Raw genomic sequence first — 18,217 nt, 5'->3', positions numbered from 1 at the left:
GTGAACTTGCATTTTCGTCTCCATCAAGGTGCATTCCAGGGATTGAGGTTGAGACTTAATGGTCCCTGTGTTTTCTAGTTGCAACTGAGATTGTGGAAAAAACGGTCCCCATAATTTCAACGTTGTGTGCATTGCCATTTCGTCCACTGCTACTCAATTACGGATTTGTATTTCTCAGAGTGCCACTCTGAGGTATTCTTGTCTAGTTGGTCATATTTCTTTTGGGCGTTCACCCGCGTTCGAGCTTCATTTTGTAGCGCATCAGTTTTCATTTCCAAGATGTCTCGATCATCATGACGCGTTTGCTTACCACTATTTTGTTACTGTTTGTGAGGCTTGTCAGAATAATTATAGGTTGGATGGCATTATAGCCACTTTTTGCTATCCATTACATTCGGGTTTGCAGGTTCCTACGATGGGGTAGATTTCTGGTTCCGTATGGTATTTCAGCCCCACTTAAATCAAAACAAATCCTACCTAACAAAATATCTTTATTTTCCGCGTGGACGAGCAATTACGCATGAGAAGTAGATGGAGATATTGGATTGAGGTTCGAGTCCGATTCTGTGGAACAGAAGATCGCGATGAATATGGTCAGTATTAGGATGCACAGAGTTAAAACAAATCTCAACCGGAAGTTTTTTGTTCAAATGTTAACAAAAGTGCAACGCCTGAGATGGTACTACGGGTTTTCTTGGATGGACGTCGAGCAGCTGAGTGACTTGGATGATAAGTGGCCCTTTCGAGAAAGCCCTTGTCTTCATTGTCCATGTCACGCTGTATTTCCTATACCTATACGGCGACTCCGAAGGCAGAATGACTTGTTGACCCGAAATAAATTTTTCCGAATAATACGGAGACTTCTCTTATTTGTCAAGGAAAAATTGCCGGATTACGATGAGTATCTCAATTAGCTAACAAACGTAATTCCGGAGTGAAATTCTCGCTGTTTCGGAAAGTGTAAAAGCTTTTATTGGTTCCAGGAAACGCAGAGGAGTGTTTGAATGAAAACAGTTCATTTCTTTCTAACTGCTGGTTTCTTCGCTTTAATCTATAGCCAATCAGCGCATTTTTAACACGAATAAAATCAATACACTGGTGGCTTCTACTGTTTCTTGAAGTACTTGTACCGGATTCCTGGTTTTCCCATTTAAAGCGTGGTTTCTCTATAAAAAAGCAGACTGTGCACAATGCTATTAAAATGGGAACGACATGGGATCACTCGGATCTGGCTTCTGCTTGATGACCGTTCCGTGGTTGGCAGTTAACGAGAATGATAAAAGCCTCAACGCAAGATTCTCTGTAACATTTATCTGCCAGAAATGTTCGCTCAGGAGAATTAACGTATTAGTGAAAGATCAGGGGCGCTGTATTCCGCCTAGGTGTGAGATAATCGCATCGCTAATCAGATATCTATTGGTAAACGATGTAACTATCAGCTGGTGATCGGGATGTTGCATATCTGAGGTCACTCAGATGCGCGCTAACAAAGATTCCCGGCAAGGCTGAAGCCGCCACGCACTACTTGACCTTTCGGCGTAGACTGACCACGAGCAGGATGAAATCCCTAAAGAAACCTTTTGGTCAAGTACACACCTCTGAACTCACAAACAACAAAGTACTTTCCGTAGAAACGTCACATGGGCAAAGTCATGTACAGAACCAATAAAGTGCGCTTGGACCTAACTTAAGGGGAGCGGCGTTGGCAGAAAGGATAACGTAACCAGTTAACGAATACAGAAACTACAGGAGAAAACGTTAGGTGAATAAACAAGCAACCTCTCGAGGTGTACACTTTCACGTTCACGTTAGTTCTGGCCAGGTGTGATAATTTACGTTCGGGTGGTTTCGCTCGCCAATCGTCTAACTGTTTGTTATGGTTACGGCGGATTATGACTCCGAAAATGTTGAGTAATCACTGTTTGGACGCTGGAAAAGCGTCACATCATTTGACACAGCCACTGAAATTGAGCATAATCTGTGGTATGTCTGTGATTTTCGTGAAGTTTCGAGGGGTCTTGGTTACAACTCTACATGGAATCCGATGAAACATGCATCGTTTCATAACACCGTCGAAAATGTCCTTCATGGAGTTGTTTTAGGAGAGTTTGATACACAAGGCCTGAATGCGTCTTCATGTATTCGGCCGTTTCGGGTTGACAAGCAAAAATGCTCTTTTTGGACTACATAAACTGAGAACAACGCTTAAACATTATTTGCGGTGCTATCCAGGTGTTTTGGTGCTCTCAGACAGTCCCGAAATTCCATGAGCCTAATTTTATCCGAGGGGAAGCTATTCGTCTCCATGTTTTGAAGCAACTACTGGCCTAGTCCCAATAGACTCGTTCTTGTGCCGTTATGATACGAAGGAATTTCATCAGGTTGACCGATCCATCCATTAAGTATGATGCAGTCGGCACTTGCTGGACGGTTATCTAGTTGTTTCGAAGATATTTGAATGGTCATGTACCAATTTGCTTTACTGCGCATTGGAATAACAATGCTAGGAAGACAAACGAATGACACCCAGTTTTACCTTATAACAAGAAGGGGTAAGGTTTGCCGCGTTGACAATCATGAACGGTGTTCTAAATCTGATTGTTCAGGGTGGCGCTGCAGCGGATGCACTCCTGATCATCTTAGTTCTCTGGAAGACTCATGGTTCTATATGGTCCCACTATTACACCAATGGGCGCGCCGTAGTTTATGCACTCGAACTGTCAGTAGCTCTCTTGTATAGTGCGTCTATCATTCGTAGGCTTTACTTACTTGCAGCCCATCTATCTGCATCAATATGTGTAGCCCGGCAGCCATACCAGTTCCAGTGGTTTAACGTTAAAGGTGTTAGTCTCCACGCACCCTTTGAGCGACCTAATGACATTACAATCCACAAAATCAGACACAATGCATAAGGTGATGACCTCTCTAGAGTTTCACGATCACTGGAGACGTATCCTTTGTCTTGGTTGGTAATAGTCAAAAGCTTGGAGAAGAATCTGCGACTATCCGAAACGGTCCAGAGGGATCGATCTACTACAACTGTGCAGTTCGGTATTTTTAACATGTTTTCAGCTCTATGTACAGTTGGGTGTTCCAACTGCCAGCGTTTTTGCCTGCTTGAAGTTTGGTACTATCTTCCTCGATGAGTTAATGCTACCGTGTTGTATACTCCGACCGGACTGTATGCCGAATAAATAAATAAATAATAATACTACTCATCCAGCTGTAGCACTCTTTCGGTGTCTAACTGCCATGTTACCAGAAGGAAGCACAAGGGGTGGGATACTGGCGGCTTGCCAAAACCTAGACAGGGAGGTCGAGAGGCGGAGGTCAGGTTCGAAGAACGAACCTTCCAGTCAGTAAATTTGCGCTCTAACCACTGAGCCATCTCGCCTCCACACTGAATGAATGGCTTATCACATCAACATTATCACGATCATGGGACCCATACAATCCACTGCTGTTCGTTGATCAGGTCACTAGCTTGTGGTATCTAAGTGCGTTGGGTGTCAGGTGCGAAAGTAGCTGTCGTTTGCATCTCATTGTCCAACACATTTCTCAGTTTGATCCACAACCGCAGGAACATGACACCTCGAGTCAGAAGAGCTCAGGAGCGCAATTAATAAAAGGTATAGTCAGCTTGTCTGGTCGTCTCAGTTGACCGAAGAGTGTCACAGTGTGTGGTAACAGCGAACTGTGTAGGGTCGGTTACTTAATGAATGCCTCAGAACCAGGACAGTCGCAACCGGCTGGTCCAGCAACCAGTTACACTGGCAAAGTATGGTCTCATCCTGACTATTTTAATACGAAACGCCAATAAAAATACTTTATCCAGTTTAAAATCCAAAGAAATATTCTGATTTTTATGACTGAATAAAGCGGTCACGTAAAGCTTTGCACATCATTTTCGTGGTTCAATTATTGTGTAGGATTGCACAATATCAATTTTGTCGCAAGTACGGTAGCCAACGGCAATGATTCTAGTTAGTGAGATGTGGAAGCTCTAAAAATATACGTGTGATTGAAATTAGAAATTCACGTAAAAACTGACTGCAGTGTCCCACACCTATAGAGGCACAATTCATCACCATATTTCATTAGTAAGGAAAGTTATCTCCACACAAAAAGCCGGTGTATGCAACCCAATCCCAAAGTAGACAGACACAACTATGGATAGCTTGGTGGCTTCGGCTTTTATTGAGACGCGGTGTTGCACGCAAGACCCCACGAGCGACAAGCCCATTGTGGTTCGGCGCGTTGGAACTCAGTCGGACGGTAGCGAAATTTGTCTGGATGGTGTGAAGCGCATGCAAGCTTTAGAGACTCGGGTTATTTGGCATTGGGACAACGAGTAGGGTCAGTGATAATGCATCGGAGGAGCAGCCGCAACGACAATAAGCCTGCATATATGTTTAATACCTAGTTAGAGGAGATGAGTTCCACCAGCGTTTACTAGCTTAAAGAAGATGAGGTTTCACCATACCACACTGAAAGTGCTCCCAAACATCTGGGTGAAACATTCGGAAATTAGTGGACTGGTCAAGAGATACTGTTTGGCTAACAGCCCGGTCGCAGAACTTAAACGCCTGAGCTTTTTCTTCAGGTATATTTAATGCAATTTGTCAAACTGAATGAATCGAGAGTTATTCTTGAATGTATTTAATTAATTTGAGATCCTACAGGCGACTCCAGGTAAGTAAATGGCTAGTTACAATATACGTATGTTTTTGCCCACCTCGTACTGAAAATACATATTACAAAGAGCATGTAAACTTTACATTGATGCATCATATGAGTAAAGTTTTCTTTCTTGACGGTCTCCGACAGTCCGCGACCGTTTCTGCCTTTCTTGGGGCTCGTCAATTAGGCACAGTCCCCGAACTTCCATCATCCTTATATTCTACCTGGACCGAAATTAAACGCAGTTCGCGAGGTGCAGTTATATATAAACGAGAGTTTCACATGGAGTTATAGTGTTTACCGTTAAAATCAGTTAACTTTCAGATGACTGTGTTCCGCAAATTCAGGTTAATTTGGGTTCAGGTAAAATATAAGGTTGGCTGAAACTCGGGAACTGCGCCCACAGGATGAGCCCCAAGGAGAGCGAAAGAATGGAAGAGTCTTCAGTGACCTTGTGAATAGTACTCCGTCGAGATATATAGCGATATCTCGAATATCGTACCGGTTGAAATATGGGACCGTCTGTGCAGTGTGTTTGGTTAAACAATATCTAAAAAGGGAAATTCATCGGACACTGTTGAGTCTCCCGACGAGGCCAAATGAAATTCCCTTTATTCGGATCAAGTTTTCGGGAGGACGTCCTACAGACCGCATCCTCAATCTTGTTTAGCTGTCATGGAGCCTCAATTCCACCTAAGCTGAAACTCCCTTGAACCACTCACCGATGGCTCAATGTCAGACAAATCGGTTCACCTTATATAACAACAAATCTCCACATTCAATATCATTTAGTTTTGGGATTCGGCTGTGACTGTTACATACGCAGGCGCCCCGACTGCGATTCTCTGACTTCTCAGCTGTCTAACCAACACATTTGGCGGAACTACAACGCGTTATCCAATTTTCTCAAGTCTTCATACAGTTGGCACACCATCCAGACGACATTCAATACTGTTCGAGCCACTCTTATGAGTTAGATGGTTTCGTTCACGGACTCATGGCATTGTGCACCCAATACCGGTGAGATGCTTCAAGTGGTTAAAGCGCGAATTTACTGACCGGAAGGTCCGTGGTTCGAACCCGACCCCTGCATCTCGACTTCTCCTGTCTATGCTTGGGCAACTTGGTAGTATTCTAGCCCTTTTGTCTCCTTCGGGTGGCATGGCAGAAAGGCACCGAAAGGGTGTTACGGATGATTGATTATTTTAATATTATTTTACAACCATATTTTACTATATGCTGTGACCACTGGGACGTCCATAGGGTGATTTGTGATATTCACATGCATAAAAAGTGTTGGAAGAAATTGTAATTGATTGGCTGCAGTCATTCTGGTTCTACTGACAAGTAAAGGCTGATACTTTCTCGTGCGTAGTTCAGTACCCGACATTATGTCAAGGGAAACCAAGCACAGACTGACCAAGCGCATCTTGGGCAACTGGTAGTATTCTAGCCCTTTTGTCTCCTTCGGGTGGCATGGCAGAAAGGCACCGAAAGGGTGTTACGGATGATTGATTATTTTAATATTATTTTACAACCATATTTTACTATATGCTGTGACCACTGGGACGTCCATAGGGTGATTTGTGATATTCACATGCATAAAAAGTGTTGGAAGAAATTGTAATTGATTGGCTGCAGTCATTCTGGTTCTACTGACAAGTAAAGGCTGATACTTTCTCGTGCGTAGTTCAGTACCCGACATTATGTCAAGGGAAACCAAGCACAGACTGACCAAGCGCATCTGTTTTGCGTTTGGCTTTCCCTACCACTTATTGGGAGTTATCCTATGCTCTGCGAGGTTCAGCTGTCCATGCGTCCGGCCAGATTTCATCAGTCCGCCATCCCACTGTAAACTTCCCAGTAATGTCCACCTTCCGGTTTTATTCTACTGTTTTTTCACGAGCAACATCGTTCGTAAAATGGACGAAACTGAATTGCTCGGATGAAATTCAACCCCAGAAATACTATCGACCAATTTGTTGTGTGTATTTGTGGGTAAAATATCGTTCACGCGAATAAATTCATGACGCATAGAAAGCAGATACCACAACAGTTGCCAACAGTCTTCAACATTACGCTTCTCAACGTTGACCTCTGTCAACCATTACTACTTCATGACACTAGTTCATACTTGGGGTGAAATCATTCGCTAAAATTGGATACACATATAGCACTGGATTTTGCCAGTTGAACAGGAATTTCACTTGGCACTGCCCTCATGCATGAAATAGTCCTCGTGTTTACCCCGGATCAAGCCATATTTAGCTACAGGCCTCTGAGTCGAAAGCCGAGTGATGCTTATGGACTAGCTGTATCTACGTGATGTCATCACTTATGTGCTCAGCCATAAAGTTCCCATTAAGAATATTCATAGTATTTCTTTTGCGCGGAATCGTAGTAAATTAGGTTGTGTGGATAATGTTCCCCCTTCGGTGATGAAGCCCTCGAACTCTCATTCAGGTTAGATGCATGCTCACCTTGATGACATGAAACATTACTTTGTCATGAGATTTTCGGTGGTGATGGCATTACATGCAAACAATTGCATTTGGTTCGGTTCTAATGCTTGAGTAAACGATTGGGGAGACGTAGCCAGCTGAAATAGAATAGAACAAAATTCGGTTTATTCATGTACTATCAGTACATTAAAAACCGGCAAAAGCTGTCGGACGACAACGGTTTCATTCAGAGTTTTTCCTATCTATTGGGGTTAAAAAATCATAATTTCTGCAGTATTATTTGTAATCATTATTTGTTCAGCAGTGCAATCAAACTGAAATCAGTCGCTGTAGGTAAAACTCAAGTCGATTGAAACGGGCATTCGTTGATCTCAAATTTGTTGGTCGCCTATGTATACCTTTAATGCAGGCTGTTGTTCTGTTTGCAGAATTTTTGTGCTTCTTCAGTGCAATAAATAAAATTTTCTTAATTTTTTAAGATGTCTTCACACTGCCACCACGGTATTTTCTGCCTTGATGTCAATCATGCCACAGTTGAGGTATTTTTAAACCTAACTCGTAATCTTTGGCACTCAAAAGCCAGCCTAAAATTAAGTGTGGACCTACTGGTCTGTTCGAATGTCATACTTCAAAAGTGTTCAGCTTATACTGGAGGAATAGTATTAACCCAACGGTCGCATATGTCAAATAGGTGTCCGTGAATCGATTCATGGCATTGCTAAGGATGTGTACTGCCCCAGTCTCATCCAACAGCACCCTGCCACCGATTTTGAAGGTGTTTGCCACCAACAACAATAAAGCAGCTATTCGGCTGAATATCAGGTGAATCCCCCGCAAAACCAAATCGGTTTGAACATGAGTGTGTTTTACTAATCACAAATCCTGTTGCGTATGGCCACTTGGTGTGTAGCTTGCAGACTTCTGTCGCGCTCTGTGATCCAGTAGGGGAAATTAGACAAAAAGGACTATCCTTGCGACATTTTTATGGACCGCGTAAAGCCATCGGTGCAACTCATGTCTCATTTACTGCGAAACCTCAGTATAACCATCATTCGCCGGAAACCGGGGAAAAGCGATCAAAATATTTGAACACAGCGGTATCATCATTGGGAATAAATATAAGACAAGCGATAATCCCATGCACTCACCGCGCTAGGGACTTCTTTCTCCCCGATGCAAATTGTTCATTTGACTCAATGTAAGTAGCTTCACCTTCTTGTGTTAAATGAACCGAAGATGACAGTCCCGCTTGGGCAACTACCGAAAATGAATCATCCGGCTGACAGCTATTTGACTGATTGATGTTTAACTCCATCAGATCATCTGACGAATTGACGGCTGTCAGAATTTCGCAATTCTTCATAGGAGGTCTTGTTCTTTTCGTTCCGAATGGCATTTTCAAATAACTTGAGGCTGATCTCCGACCGGCAGAGTAAAGGCTGGAATCATACATGGGGTAAAACGCATTGCTTATACGGATGCAAGATGCTTGAAAGAACCATTTTCGATTCCTGGTGGCAGTTTAGGTTCATACTAAGGGGGGACACTGAGAATAAAATATTGTGTTCACGTGGCGAACATATACAGCATGTGAGGTCAGCTAACGAGAAACTCCGTTACTTTTTGTCTATTCCTTTAAAAGCCTTGAAGGCCGTTCAAGTTAGGATTGGTCTGCCACACTAACTGTTGGTATACTCAGCGCCTGTTTTCTATTGCTAGTACGAAACAAAACCGATCCGTTTCAGGATCTTAGTCTCAATTCTGCTTCATCTATATGTTATTCCCCAATATATCCACTCCCAATCACATATGGATCCCTATATTCTAGAGAAGTCTAAGCAGGCTCAATCCTCTTTCTAATTTCAAGGGAATTTTTGCGACTAAATACGCCAATCCTGTGGAAAATAGCAAACATGCTAGGACGATGTGAAATGCTATTATGACGAGGACAAGCTAGGTGGAGAAAAGTGAAGTGTAGAAGGAAGCGAGAAGTTCTTCACCGTTTTGATTTATCGGGTGGTCCCTATTTAATTTTTCTACAAACTACTGGTTTCTGTCGTCATTTATCCGATTCTTGTTGAATTAATTTCCCAGATATATCCCGAGAGATTCATACCCAGACTGCAAGTCTGTAAAAACAATAAACAGATAATATATAATTGCCATTATTTTCTGAGGTACGCGGTGTGTATCGATGCAGTGCCATTGTAACGAAAACCGGAAGGTGATGGAGATTCAGCGCCCCAACATATGTGACAGCTACTTTCCTTCATCATCATCAAATCTTGCTTTCTTCCTTCGAATCGTGAAAAGCCACCAAACTCATTAAGATATTCAATGCAAAAGCTGATACTTCGGCTCACAAGGCTACTTCAGGATGTTTATTGGATTCTCCTGTGTCAAGCGTTCTGAGGTGCCTATACCTTCAAGCGCTCAATCAGACAATCTTGGAAGAAACTGACAGCATGGACGTCACTGACATCGATTAGCCGACATTTCTTGCAATGCCTCCAGCCAAGCACAGGTGGGGTCACGGAGACCCCATCCTGGAAGGTGTGCAACACCAACAACACCCAAACTCTTCGTGCTCTCTTTCACGCCCTTCCGTCAAAACATGTGTTGTCCATCTCGCGGTTGGCACCATTATGAAAGAGGCACGGAGAACAACACTCGTCTCGGAAGACGGTGCTTCGGTATGCATAGTACATGACCGAGCCATCGTAGTCACTGATGCTAGATGTTCTCTTCGATTGAAGTACCTGCCGAACAAACAAATACCCGTTTTCCAATCACCTCGTCACTAACACGCTGACGCCATCCAAAACTAGCCACGCTTCTGAGGTGCCGGTGGTCAAATACCTGAAGGTGTCTCACATCAACTGTCCGCAGAGGCCAGGTCTCGCGCTCATACAACAAAAAAGCCCTTACTATAGCTTGCAGCCCTTAAGATCTGGTAATATGTCTTTTTGACACCACAAGTGACGCAAATTAGCGGTGATTCGAGCCTTCAGACTCTCACACTCATTTTATCAGACACATTTCTGTCAGAATTAGTACAAATAACGAGTTACGTAAAAATTTTCCACAACCTCCAATGATTCTCCTTGAATTGTGAGGGATAAGTTCGTAGGCTGCATAATCTGAAGCATGACTTTGCACTTTGAAGGTGTAAGGCGCATGCCAAAAGATGGTATGATGGCGATCAGTTTATTAAACAGGGCTTGTGCTTCTCTATGGTCTTCAAAGATGAGGGCGATGTCATCTGCGTACACCAGATCGACAAGGTTCTCGCCAGCAACATTTTGAACACTGGGGTTTTGAAGACCCTTCAGCGTTCACCTCATTATTTCATCAATGACGAAGTTGAACAAAAATGGAAAGAGTGAACACCGTTATCTGACACCACTTTTGGTAAGGAAGCTTCTGGAGAGCTCACCATACACTCACCCGCCCAGAAGTATGTGAATATAAGGATCGGGTTATATTCACTAACTTCTGGGCATACCCTGTTGAACAACATCGGTTGATCGACAGAATCGAACGCACCCTTGAAATCAAGGAATACCAGGATTGTGGGTCGTCTGTACATGGGGCGTTGCTCTAACACCTGACGGAGCGTGAGGATGCGGTCAACGCAAACTCTATCTGGTAGAAATCCCGGTTTTGCGCGCCACCCTAAGACGACGAAGATTCAGTGACGCCAGAAGGTTTGTCACAAAAGGAGTCAAACTAACATACCTGTGGTTACTACATTCACTGCGAGTACCCTATTTGAAAATGGGCACTACTACTGATCCATCCCAATGATCTGAGACGGTCTCTGTGTCTCAGATAGACCGAAATGGGCTAAACAGGTACTGGCTGAGAAGTCCGCCGCCATCCTTGAAAAGAGCAGGTGGGTGGTCATCAGGACCAGCAGAACGATGACACTTGAGTAGAGAAATACATTCGGACACTTCTGAGACTGCAGTTGACTCCATATTTATGGTCCACCTTTCTGTTGCAGGTTTCTGGAATGGAGGTAGCAGATGGCCAGCTGAGTTGCTACTCGAAGTGCTATGCTTAGCGGTGTAAACGTTCTGCTTTGCTGCATACCATGGAGCCATTTTTGTTCATGATTATTTCGCTGACAAGAGGTTTCCGATCGAATCAAGTGGAAGAGCTGGCGGACGCTTCCAGCATTCTTTTCTCTTCCATTTCTTCGGCCTTTCGGGTCCACAAAGCTTATCGGTATGTATGTACACTCAGTTTCACCTCGCATGGGATAATGCGTTTGGCGGAGCTGTGATTGCGGCCAGGAGGGATCTGTACTGGATTTCCAGCAAATACACGGTCCTATCCGAAATCCAATGCTTGGATAAGTAAAGCTGGGTTGTACCGCAAACAGACATTCCGGATTTGAGTAGCGCTTTAAATATCTTTTCTCAGTGGCCGTTTATATCCGACGTCGTACCTTCAGGCAGGCGTTCGAGGAGCTGGTTCTGATAATTTCGTGTGACTTCTGGACCCACTAGCTTCTCAGTGGCTAAGCGAGGTGTGCGCGTTTTGCGTATACCTGAGGAGCTCAATGAAAAGCAGCAGCGTAAAATTGCATGATCGGAGTCCATCCTGGTGTTGCAGAAGGAGCGGCAGGCGGTGATCGACCCTCGCTACCGATGACTCACGCCAATGTGTTCTATTTGGATTCATCGCTGGTTTGTTGGTGGGCACCACTTTGTCAAGCGATTTTTGCTGTTCCGGAAATTCGTACTGCAAAGGAACAGTCGCTGGTGGGCACACGTCTGAAGTAAGCAATCCCCGCTGTCCGTACGTCTAGTGTCCAATCCAACACGACCACCCAATCGGGCCTCAGCAGCGCTTAGTCTATCTACCTGGGCGTTCATATCACCAGCAACCACAACGATATCTGAGCTTTTAACCTGCTGTAGAAGGGCACCTGGAGCGTCATAGAAACTGCCCTCGGCAGGTTCAGAGATGTGTAAACAGACACAATAAACAAGGTGCGATGAACCTCACTTCCTCTACATTATCTCACCGATGTTGCCAAACGAACCGCACAGAGGCAATTAGCAACGGGTAACCAATCAAGCAGAGACGCTTCCTCTCAGTCGTCGAGCATATCCAGCTGCCGCGACCTCTGCATCACCAGAGGTGCTCAGCCGGAACCTGGAAGAGAGCGAGGGGGAAGTCAGTTCGATCACAGTACTTGCGTCCTACGTTCTTGTTTCTGACAGACTACATACATCAATACAGAGGGAATCCAGCGTACGCGCAAGAGCCACCTGTTGACCTGCTTGCTTCAGTGTGCGAACATTGAAAGTGGCTAAGTAGACAGGCTTTCGGGGTTTGAAAACAGACTTCGAAGTGTTTAGGGTTGTAACTGAACTCGGACGTGCAGACTCGGACGTAGAGGAGCCACAGCTAAGTGTGATGCATGGCGAGCAAAACGGTCGGTCCTAGTGCTGGGACCTGCAGAGAAAGTCTTCACACCTTGGTGGAAGTCAGAAATCGTAAAATTTTAAGAAGGGAGGCGTCAGCATTAGCATGTTTTCGCTTTCCCACCCTGCTGTATGCAGCACGTAAGGCGATCCGGCTCATGGCACCACGCGGCGCCTGATGTGGCACGAGAGCATTGTTATCTGTAAATGTCATGGTTATACGAGGGTCGTGATACTGCCAAGGTGCCCACACCTAGACAGGAGGGCGATTATGGTCCTCAACCAAAGCTTGTGGCTCAAAAGTCTAACCACAAGGCAGCGGTGTTGGGCTGGAAATTCAAGTACATTACGAATTGTACGTAACCCGTCGCCACAAACTCCAACCCCCAACCTGGAGGGCCGGGAGACTGCGTTCGTCATACCTTTATACATTAATCAACCTGGTATGAGAGACTCTGTGAATGTCGTGCGGACAGCCCCCAGTATAGCTCAGTGGGTCGCCGAGGTACACAAACCACCACACCACGGTAAGGTCCAGTCTCTTCGATTTCAAACAGACCAGTGAAAAGCAAGCAGTCACTGGCGTAAGTTTCAGCCCCAGCCACCAGTCTCCAAAAACCACCTTGAAATGAGTATTGCCTTGATAAAATCCCACAAAGTTCGCGTATGCAACCGCTTGGCCTAGTAAAAAACTGCGACACTTCCAGCGATAGTGTATTTAGCACGCAAGTGCCGACCTTATCTATATTTTAATAGATGAGTAGAGAGACTCACCTGGAACCCAGCTTAATCTCTCGTTTGTGATGTTACCAGGCAAGTGAATGTCCAATCCAGGCCGCCTCATGTTTCAGTCGCTACGATATTCGAAATATCGCGATACATGTTTATACGTAATGTACCACTGCTGAAAATTCTTCGACAGTTCACGACCGGTTTTGCGAATTTCGTGGCCCCTCGAATGTTGACAAAAAGTTTGCAAATCATTTGTCAAGCTCGGTGAACAGATCAGAAGCCACCTGATCACTCACCAGTTAATGCATCCGAGCTATTAATATACCAACACATTACCAACGGTGGAATTCGGAAAACAATGAAAGTAACGGAAACTACATAGATCGCGAGAGTGGGAGATCTTTGCGTTTTTGCCCAACTGAATGCCGACTCAAGTCTGACCAGATACTCGCCTGAATGAAATGCTCTCGCGGGCGAAGTCACTTTCGCCCTGTGCTGTACCGAAGTTTGATATGCTGCAAACTCTATGCATGGCTGGATTGATAAAAAAAGTAATAAATAAATGAAACATACACCACAGAACAGTAAACATTGTCGGATAAATTCATACTTAGTGCCAAAGTGCCTCTCACCTTTGATCCAACCGGCTGCCTGATCCAGTACTCAAAGCACGCTGGGTTTTCCCACCTCGTAGAGGTAGCCTGGAAAAAGTGTTTTTGTTTGAGCAAAGAAATCCGTTGCTACACAGGTTGCCGAATGTACATGTGATTTTTCCAGATTTATCAGGATCTGGACTTTTCATATCCCTCTGAATTTCTGAATTATACTGAAAATTTTCGTTGAATCTGTCACCCTCTTCGTAATTTGTTGACAAGCGTCCGTTCAAATTAGGTGGATTATGACAAAAAGTTGGCTGTGAGTGGTTGCGCATGTCTGTTGAATAGTGGAGCATCCGCAGACTGGCATATGGCACAGAACTCTGTTTACAAGGCGCTGATTTCTTCAGTTCTTCCGAATGTGTCCTTGAATCATGTCTCAGAATAGGCGTAGAGAGTGCAACCGTAGGAGTTTCCATAAGTTTCTGGGAAAAAGGAAAAAACACGCAGATATTTTGGCGCTAAACACAATGTTACCAATATGAAAAATCCAGCTATGGGGTTTTGATCACAGGACGAGCCCCTTCGTCAGCAGCACAGCTGACCCCGTCTGTGAAGTGGAGAACGGCATTGTAACCTACCCTCCGGAGTTCAAATGAGTATACACGTATGGTTTTCATGCGATATAGTTAACACAGTTTAATTAATTTCACTTCCTTCCAGCAGGTATTCAAAATTCTTTTTGCCTCAGTTACCTAAGAACCAAAATTCTACTGTGGTTACAGTGTAAAATTTCTAATTTCTACAAGGGGACACGTGTCTGAAATGTGTCAGAATGGGCAAATGGGAACCGCCATGTTTGGATCTCAGTAGCAGTTGCATATTCTTAACCAAACATATATGGGGATGTTGTGCCAAATGCATTTAGAATGAACAAAGGACAACTGTTAGTGCGCCTTAATTACCAAACTCTTGCCTAGTGAACGAATGCTCCACCGAATGAGTCACAAAGAGCACGGCTTCAGTTGCTGTCGGTTCGCCACATATCTGAATAGTGAGTGACCGACTGGTGACTCTCTGTGGCAAGTCCGTTTCGTAGAGAGCCACTTGTGGTGCAACCTATGGCCCAGAGCGACATCGTAGACAGCCAAGTTTATGGGTCATCCGTCCGATAAGTTTTCCTGTCCACACTCAGACATATATTATCGTCCATGCTACATGTATTTGAACCTCATGGTGCAAAATTCACCGAATCTTTTTTTGCCTCCAGTCGAACACTTTTGCTTCGATGCCTATAACTTGACGCATCCAGAAGAATGAGTTGAACCAACCGTAAGTTGAACAAGAAAAGATGTAACCTTATTCCCATTGCGCATTATTCTGTTATGCGTGTGCTTTGGTGTTGCCTCACGATCAAAGTGGCGGTATGCGGTGTCAAGCTGAACACATGGTATCAGCCCAACTAAAAAAGAAACAGATGGAAAACGAGCACAAACTCTAGGAAGGTCATGACACTTGTGATGGCTATGGGGGAGTTACGTGACCAAAAATGGTGACCGTTAAAGGAAGGAAAACTCGTAGCCGGCGAAGCAACACATAAAACTGCAACTCGAGCCTGTTTAATCGTATTGATTCTGAACACATATTATTTGGAGCATCCTTATGAAACAATAGTCTCACCACCATGTTTAAAGTGAGGATAAGTGATTATAATCTGAGTAAACTGGTTACAACCTGAATACCATCGTCCACAAGATAAGAACGTGGGATTCTCATGGAGAGTGACTCAATTATTTCCGATTGCACAGTTGCAGCCTAGCACATCTCTCTCTCTCTCTCGAGCAGTGAATTTCAACAGTTCTTGGACTTCTGTATCTTAACGAATTAACACCCTATGGCAGTGTTGTAGACATCCAAGCCTACCTCCCAGTGAAATGTGACTAATTAACAAATTTCCATTTAAACGGTGAAACCTAGTGAGAAAAAGGTGCTACCGAAATGGAATCGGATTCTGTTCCCGGAATTTCTGGGTAACCCATTTCATCTTGTATGCGATATTCGTTCTAGGTGGATTTGTTTGGTGAGACAGTTTGTGAAGCACTAGTTCTGTCATACAACACGTCGGTGGAATGGACTATTGAAGTTGCCGTTCATTTGGTCTCCAGCTCCATTAATTTAAGTCACCGTGCGAGACAGTGCCCCAATATCCACCACGGAAAGCACATTTTTTTAGAACACCCTTAGCATTAAGCCTCCAGATCACAAATTACTTATAACCATACCTGTTTCAAGGTGAAGCAAACACCTCAACAGAATCACCACATGCGTTTTCTGAAGTGCGGAATGGAGAACGATCATATCTTATGGAGTGAGTTGACAATAAACCCATCTTCAATAAAGATAAGCGTCTGTGAGAAACAGCAAAGTTTCACTTTGATATCAGTTGAAATGAAGATCATGATCTCCATTTTTATAGATCATTACCTAAACTGTCGTCTTACATCTGCCTACCCCTCGAAAACGTCACTAGTAACAACACTGCCATCGACAACCTCCAGACGAGTGTAGCGAATTTCACAAGTCATGTGATGAGAATCCACTTACGGAGATTTGTAGGTTAGTCCACCAGAGAAAAATACTAAAAAGTGGTCAAGACAACGCACCGTCCCGAGATAATCAACCCAGAAACTGTTAGATTCTGCTAAATGTTTAATGATATCCGTATTTTTTAGTTTCAGCATTATCCTGAATGTTTATCACATGAATTCTTCCATGATTGCTGAGGGGATATGAATGTTGTGTGTAGTCAATAAAAGGATTTGGCCCAAACCAACCAGTGCTCCTTGAAGGACGATTCATTGATTCAGAAATGATGTACTCCTAATTAGGGGACTTACATTCATCATTTGGTTCACAACTTAGGAGAAATTTAGTTCTGATAAAATAAAACAACTGTCAGCTGCGACAAAAGTAACAGAATCTTACGTAATTGTTGATTTCCCCACATTTAAAAGGTCACAAGAGTGAAGTCGTCTTACCCTATTTCCATGGAAGCAAGCACTTTTTGCTTTGGTCATCGATGCAAGACATGGCATGGAAAGTGAGGCCAACCGAGAGTTATCAGTGGACTTGCCGGGACTTTCGTTGACTCTTGTCTTGTCTTTGCTTGGTGGAGTAACTTTTACTTCAACTTTCGGAAACTGTACGGGAGATATTGAATTATCTGACTGAAAACTGCGACGACCATGAATATTGCGCGATGGAACTCTTGGAGAAGGTGTATCTGGACAAAAAGAAATATTTTTTCCAAAATCAGCGTAAACATCATTATGTCGCCCAAATTATTTGAAGGTATTTGAGACAGGTCCCTATTTTCTTAAGTGATGGTATAAATGTTACTTCCTGCTTCATATAAGACATGGGTGCTTAATCACTCACAGGTACTAACATACTTCGTCCCGCAGGCATAATTCTCAAATTAGTGCACAAGAAAAACAACACCTTGGTACAGAGACTAGTAAGCAAAAATGAAAATTTAGGCCTCTACTGGAAGAATCGGACTCATTTTTCGGAGGAAGGTCTGTCTTCTAGGTTGGAATGCCATAGTTGAACTCTTCTGGAGAATAGTCCCTTTTTGGTGGGCCTCTTGGAAGATTAGTACTCCCCATGGGATGGACATAAGCCATACAAAACTGAAGTGCACAAATGAGTTCCAAGCACGTTCATGCAGTGATTTTAAAACATCTGGCAAGAGAATTTCCAAAACCGAACAGGTGCTGATCTCAAGCCAGACAGCGTGCACCATTTGGGCTTTCCAATGTGTGCTCTCTTCATAACTTAATCGATTGACACAAAACAAAATCTGTGTGTAATTTCTAGTTGTGTCGCATTTAATCAACGTTTAAATGAAGTTGGCTGCTTACAGGACCGATCGGAACAAAGTTGAGGAACATAGGGCGACTGCACGCCACATGTTACACGGTTCTTGCGTCAAAAGGTTCACCTGGCCCGGTATTAGCAAATGGTATACGACCTTGGAAGACAGTTTTATCTGAATTGATGAACGATCCACATGCACACCATTTCAAAGCGATCGCTCTGTCGATGTTTTTAGTATAGTGGTAACCAGTTTTACGTACCTTGTTAGTGAATAACATAAGTGTAGATTCGCCTATATCAAAAAGACCTATCGGGAACTATAGTGTGCCCGAAGATTGCTCGTGGGGACTTTCCATTACCAACTTAAGCGACAAGTTCGGGTCTAATGTGTCTCTGGTGCACTCTTAAGTTGCACGCACAAATCAAGTAC

At 43.8% G+C, this 18,217-nt stretch overlaps 1 protein-coding gene across 1 annotated transcript in view; it reads right to left on the bottom strand.

Moving 5' to 3' along the window:
- Window positions 1–491: 491 nt before the first annotated feature.
- T265_09810 (hypothetical protein) overlaps window positions 492–18,217 on the bottom strand; it is a gene marked incomplete at both ends in the record, with an annotated part of 42,362 nt that continues 24,636 nt past the window's right edge. The window contains 4 exons of the mRNA XM_009175993.1: window positions 492–564; window positions 8,291–8,581; window positions 13,945–14,393; window positions 16,947–17,191. Of these exons, the coding sequence (XP_009174257.1) occupies window positions 492–564; window positions 8,291–8,581; window positions 13,945–14,393; window positions 16,947–17,191 (1,058 nt within the window). The remainder of the gene's footprint in view (window positions 565–8,290; window positions 8,582–13,944; window positions 14,394–16,946; window positions 17,192–18,217) is intronic.

This window comes from Opisthorchis viverrini (assembly GCF_000715545.1).
Source record: "Opisthorchis viverrini unplaced genomic scaffold opera_v5_306, whole genome shotgun sequence".
Taxonomy (NCBI): Eukaryota; Metazoa; Platyhelminthes; class Trematoda; order Opisthorchiida; family Opisthorchiidae; genus Opisthorchis; species Opisthorchis viverrini.
Note: the sequence above shows the minus strand (reverse complement) of the source record. Positions and strands in the feature narration are given on the sequence as shown.